The sequence below is a fragment of the Chiroxiphia lanceolata genome, chromosome 8 (genome assembly GCF_009829145.1).
Source record: "Chiroxiphia lanceolata isolate bChiLan1 chromosome 8, bChiLan1.pri, whole genome shotgun sequence".
In the NCBI taxonomy this organism is placed as follows: Eukaryota; Metazoa; Chordata; class Aves; order Passeriformes; family Pipridae; genus Chiroxiphia; species Chiroxiphia lanceolata.
The window spans coordinates 24,432,380-24,438,379 of NC_045644.1; the positions used below are offsets into that span (position 1 = coordinate 24,432,380).

Sequence of the window (6,000 nt, forward strand, 5' to 3'; positions counted from 1 at the left end):
AAAGGCAAGGTAACTTTATTACAGGGTGCACACTGCTATAGCATAGGGCCAGTCACATGAGAACCCAAAGAGGAATTTCTTTCTACTGACATGGGCTTTGGACAAAACTAGGGATTTGTTTAAATTATATTCTTCCCAATCCACTTAAGGTAATATAACTTAACAGTCAGGAAAATCACCAAATCATAATTTGTCAATCAGGGGAGAGTCAGTACTCAACTGATTTTGTTTGCTTGACAAAAGACCAGTTTTGAAAAGCATAAAAAGTATTAGTTTGATAGAAGTGCTCTTCTAAACAACTGATAAATTGTCATATTTACTTCTAGTCTCAATTTGATAACCATGCTAAATGAAACCTGACTTCTTAAGAAGAGATGATCAAATAAAGAAAGGACAAAGATGTAGTAAAAAAAAAGAGGAAAGTCTACAAGGACAAAAAACAAAAAAAAAGAAAAAAAGCACAAAGCAATAGGCGCAATATTTTCATTGTAAGTGACCACTTGAAAAGTGTCATAGGAGGGAGAGGGAAAAAAATTTACAGACCAGAGCTGAAATGACAAAACATTTCCCATAAGAATCCCAGCAGATCTTCAGCAGGTCCTAAACTGCAAGCAGCCAGTCAGCCAGCTCCATCTGGAGCAAGCTTTTCTTATTTCTTTCAATAAAATCCCCAACAACATAGAAATACAGTAGCAGATTGTAAGCAGTAAACCCATTTGCTCTATTCAATTCTAACCAAATTTTTTCAGTGGCAACAGTTTCAGAGCTTGAAGGATAACTCACCTTTTTTATTACATCATTGAGGAAAATGATCTCAGTCAGCTTCATTGTCAAGTCGTCTTCATTGGTGCCCGACTTCAAGTCACTCACCACAGAGGGTCTGATACACAGCGGAGGCACCAAGAGTCGTGTGAGGATCAAATCTGAAGGTTTACCTGCTTCTGGATTCATTAGAAGTAGAGGAATGTCTTCTGCTGGGATTCTTCTAAAGAGGTTCAACACTACCAAAGGATTCAAGTTTTCCTACAAAATCCATTGGAAAATGGGGAGAAGAAGCCATCATTTCAAGTTTCAATGCCTCCCTCCTCCCCTTATTTACTGATGTTCAAAAAGAAAGTCTTTTTCAAAGGCAAATAGAGAATGATTCATGCAAATAAAACTACATTTTGGTTTATTTATCCTGAACCAATGCTTTTAGCATCTCAAATGTTAACTTGCTATATTCTTTCCTCACTTTTCTCTTCCTATATATTAGTGTTTATTTGTCATCATATTACTGTCTTTTCTCAAGAATTAACAGAGGGTATTTCATAGCTAGTAGACAAAGCAGTTAACATCCTAACATGAACTTACAGTACATTGTATTCATTTTATTCGCAGAAACTCGAATAAATTACAGTACTTTCTAGACTCTTTTCCAAAACTTCGTTTCTTTCTTCTTAGAACAGCTACTGCTGTAGTATAAGAAACTCCAGAATAAGAAACTTCATTGCTTTTTCTATTCAAAGATGTACCCGGAAATCTTCCCAGCTTGCAGAGAGCAGAAGGAAACAAAACTGCATACAATGCAAAGCTTCATGAAACAGAAAGTTAGTAAATAAAAGTTTCCTCTCTCCTTCTCAACATTAAGGTCTTCTGAAGAAAAAAAGTATCTGTATATTGGAATTATATAGGAGTTACAATAAATCTACCTGTATGTGCAAACTTGTTTGTCTTCTATGTTTATTCTTCCTTTTCTAGCTTATGGAAGCCTAACACACCAAGAAGACCCCCATTCTTTACAGGCAGAAAGTGATGTATCAGAACATAGCAAAAAACTAAATTTCTCATTTTAACAAAGTTAACATTATTGCAATAGATACAAACATTCTTCATGTGTCTTTTGATATACAGAATTCTTGGACTACCAGAAGACTTTAGCTCATACATTGAAAACCCTTGAGGAGTTTTATTTCATGCACAAAAACTAGCAGAAAATTTAAGTCATAATAAAAGTCACCTGAGCTCTTCCCAGTAAGGGTTCTACTTCTTTGTTATGTTCAATGGCAGTTTCAAAGGACTGCAGAAAAGTAGATACTATTGGATCTACGACTTTCTTATTTGTTTTGTACTTTTCATGTATTATTTTCAACAAACCACACTTCTTCACAGTTCCTGCAAGCAACAAAACAACATCAGAACTCAAAATGAGTACAGTTCCAAACCTAGATAAGCCTTCGGTAAACACAAGAACAAAATATAACTTTATTAGCTTTATTAACCAGCTATCTGAACTCACAAAATATGAGGACAAGTCATACTTTCTTGTATGGATGGCTTGGTGTGTCTACATCATGATGCTGCATCTGAACCTGAAAGCAGGTGGTTTAGTCCACACTTTTTAGTTCAGCTTCATCTCATTCACAGCAGATATTTTTTTAAAGTAGAATTTCCAACACTAAACAACAGGACTAAGATGTTACATTTATGCATCATACCACCATCTTCTGAAGTAATTTTGGAAGTGAATTATCAGAAAAATCTAATAAATACTTTCATGTCATGCAGGTAACATTATTCATGAAACTTTCACAAACTAGAACAAATGCTCAATTTTTAAATGAAATATTCCAACCTAACACGTAATTTTGCAAATGCCTACTGTTTATGCCCCCTAGATGTACATATGGCACTTATGATGAAGTAGTTCTCCATTTATTCAGGTTGTTGAACATTACAACAAACAACCCACAATTTTCATGAGTTAAAAGTGTGAAGTTCTAAGTTATGGATTAACTATCTACTACGAATCTGTAACACTTCAAATCCTTAAACAGCAGTAACATGTGATCAGTGTTGGTGAAAAAAAACATATTTTGAAAATCAATGTGAAACTTTATGAAGATACTCTGCCCTGAAGAAGGAATAATCTTAAGAAGGACAATTTAATACCATGACAAAAAATGATGTTCACTCAAAATTAAAAAGTCTACCCATGTTTTTATGTTCAGGTATTAATCACTGCCAACAGCTCCCAGTATTTTTAAAAACACGCTAAACAGGTTTTTTTGCCATTATTCAAGCATCAACTATTGGTTACTTCCATGAAACAATACAAGCAACTAGGTGAATGTCTATATCCACACAAATGAGACATGAACAAGTATGTGCCTGGCACTAGAAATAAAATTACCTATTTCTTAACAAAGGCCAGAGAGAAGACCCACTAGCTGTGCAACAAACAAGCACATTCAAGATTTGGATCCTATCACAGCTGTCGAGGTAAAAACCATCACAGTGGACAGCTTCACAAACTGCTAATGCCAACACTCACCATTAAAGGCCCCACAGTAAGGACAAGTGTTTTTCTTTCGGCACTTCTCAGACACTTTCTTTTTTAGCCCTCTCTTCTGAAGGTATGTAAGGCCAGGTCGTTTTAGGTAATCCAAAAACTGCTTTTTTTCTTCCACCGACAGCATGATACGGCAACAGGTTTTGCAGATCATCTTAAATGTAAACACATAGAAACACAGTTGTCTAACATTCAAGGATGCAACCTCTTGATCTATACCTTAAGTTCTTCAATAGAATGCAGTTTTTGAATGAGATACTACTTACTGTCTTAGTGAAAGACCAATTTACACATTGCAATATACATTAAAAAGCCCAGGAGAAAAAGAAGTTACAGTAATTGAGGAAAATCCTTATCTAAGCTCGGCAGGACCTTAAATATCCATATAAAGCAAAGAGAGCTTTGATTTACTGGGATGTCCTTAAAGGCAAGTTGTACTGCATATATTTAACTGAAACAACAGAAAAATAATGGATTAAATTTATCAGTCTAAGGTTGCATAAAACAAAATGGATGTATTTACATCACTAAGACCGGTATTGAAATACATTTATTTTGCAAATGAAAACGTATAGATAAATTAATAATGCAACCTTATTTTGGCCTTCTCAATTAACTTTCAGACGTCATCTTTACTGAATTTTTCCTTTTTCTAGACTAAAAACTGACAACAAATCATAATCATGTTTACCTGTAAGATGCCTATCACAGCTTTGAAGTATCCAACATGAAAACACGGCAGCTCTAAGTCAATGTACCCATAATGTCCTAAACAATCAGCCAGACTTTTTCCACAGGTTTCACAGGGACGGTCTTTTTCACTGGTTCCCTTTGGGAGAAAGAGAATGCACATGTAAAGAAAGAAAAAATTGCTGTAATTGACTGAATAGATATAAAATATAGCAGTTTTTAAGTTAGTCAGGTATCCTAACAGCAGACCCACTCCTTTTCCCCAGCATCAGAAGCAGGTCAGTAGCATTATATTCACTGCGACCCTTAAGAAAAATGTTTTTTTATGCACAGTCCCTACTGACACCAATAACATGGACTTACACAGCTCTTGAAAGCGATCCACAGCCCATTAATCTACATTATGGCATTCTGTTCCTGTTGATATGGCATGATGTTGATGGATGTCTCTGGGTCTCCCAACAACTTGGCAGAAAGAACTTACCTCCTGCCTCAAAAGAATGCATTCCTGAACCCCCCAAAAGCATGAATAAAGTAGTTGCCACTACAGCTAAATGTCTATGAAATTCAGGTAAAGACTTATTTTTGTGTATTTTGGATAAGCAGAACATTTCAGTGATTCCAACTTTTTTTAACCACTTCAGTAGTTCCACAAAGAGAGTCTGGGAAAAACAAATGGTTCTCACCATGCGATGGTCCAGCACTCCATACTGCAGTGGAGAATGATGGTTGTCCTGACTATACAAGTTTTTGCTGACCACTTGAATGTGAGCTTGCTGACGCATCTCTTCTGGAGATTTCATGCCAAAGCAGATGTGGCTTCTAGGACGGAAAATTCCACATGTATGTATAGGCACACATACATGTATGCAGAAACACTTCTAATGACAAGCACACACCTCCCTAAGCATCACAGAATCAATTAGTTTGGAAAAGACCCCTGAGATCATCGAGTCCAAACTATGACTGAACACCACCCTGTCAGCTAGACCACGGCTCTAAGTGTCACTTTCAATCTGCCCTTAAATGTCTAACCACTCTCTCGGTGAAGAAATTCTTCGTGATGACCAACCTAAACCTCTCCTGGTGCAGCTTGAGACTGTGTCCTCTTGTCCTATTCATCGTTGCCTGGAAGAAGAGACCGACCCCCACCTGGCTGCACCCTCCCTTCAGGTAGTTGTGGAATAATTAGGGCCCCTTTGAGCCTCCTTTTCTCCAGCCTAAACACGCCCAGCTCCCTCCGCCGCTCCTCACAGGACTTGTGCTCCAGACCCTTCACCAGCCCCGCTGCCCTTCTGCGGACCCGAAAGTACTCGAAAGCAATGCAAAGGTGGTTAAATTGATTCGCAGTAGTGCTGAAACAGGATCTTTTCAGATAACTATAAAGAATACAGCTACTTTGCGGTGGGCTGGCGGTTTATATTCCTGGGCATCCCCAGACCTGGGCACAGGCATAGCCCAGCCCGTGCCAGCGCTTCTCCGCGAGGAGCCACCGCGCCATCAGCCCCCTCCCCCCGAACCTCTCCCCAGCTCCAGTGCTTCCGCCCCGCCTCGGGAATCCTGCCGCTCCCCGCCTCAGCCCCCGGAGCACCACACAGGCCCCACTCACATTTTCTTGGCCACGTCGGTCTCTCTGAACTGCTCCTTCACCATCGCGGCGGCGGCGCCGGGACCCGCCGGGCCCACGGGGCTGCACGCGCCGGGCGGGCCGGGCGGCGCGGCCTCCGCGCGCAGCGCCCCCTGGCGGCCCCAGCGGGACCTGCCGCGCTCGGGGCTCCGGGAGCGGGAACGGGATGGGCTGGATTGGGAGAATCACAGTGGGGCCACCGGGTCACACCGCCCCGCTCTTCAGGAATGGTCACTCCTTGCACATGGCACAGGGTTGTGTCCAGCCTTGGACATCTCCAGTGAGGGAGACTCCACACCCTCTCTGGGTGATCTGTTCCGGTGCACGGTCACTGCACAGTAAAGAAGTTGTT

The 6,000-nt window shown here is 40.2% G+C and overlaps 1 protein-coding gene across 2 annotated transcripts in view; it reads right to left on the minus strand.

Annotated features, from left to right (window-relative positions):
* POLR3A (RNA polymerase III subunit A) overlaps positions 1–5,747 on the minus strand; it is a 36,331-nt gene extending 30,584 nt beyond the window's left edge. For both annotated transcript variants that reach the window (XM_032695016.1, XM_032695017.1), the window contains exons 1-6: positions 5,631–5,747; positions 4,708–4,843; positions 4,023–4,160; positions 3,314–3,485; positions 2,000–2,154; positions 784–1,023 (exon numbers count right to left, since the gene is read on the minus strand). In XM_032695016.1, the coding sequence (XP_032550907.1) occupies positions 784–1,023; positions 2,000–2,154; positions 3,314–3,485; positions 4,023–4,160; positions 4,708–4,843; positions 5,631–5,674 (885 nt within the window). In that variant the 5' untranslated portion in view covers positions 5,675–5,747. The remainder of the gene's footprint in view (positions 1–783; positions 1,024–1,999; positions 2,155–3,313; positions 3,486–4,022; positions 4,161–4,707; positions 4,844–5,630) is intronic.
* Positions 5,748–6,000: the final 253 nt, after the last annotated feature.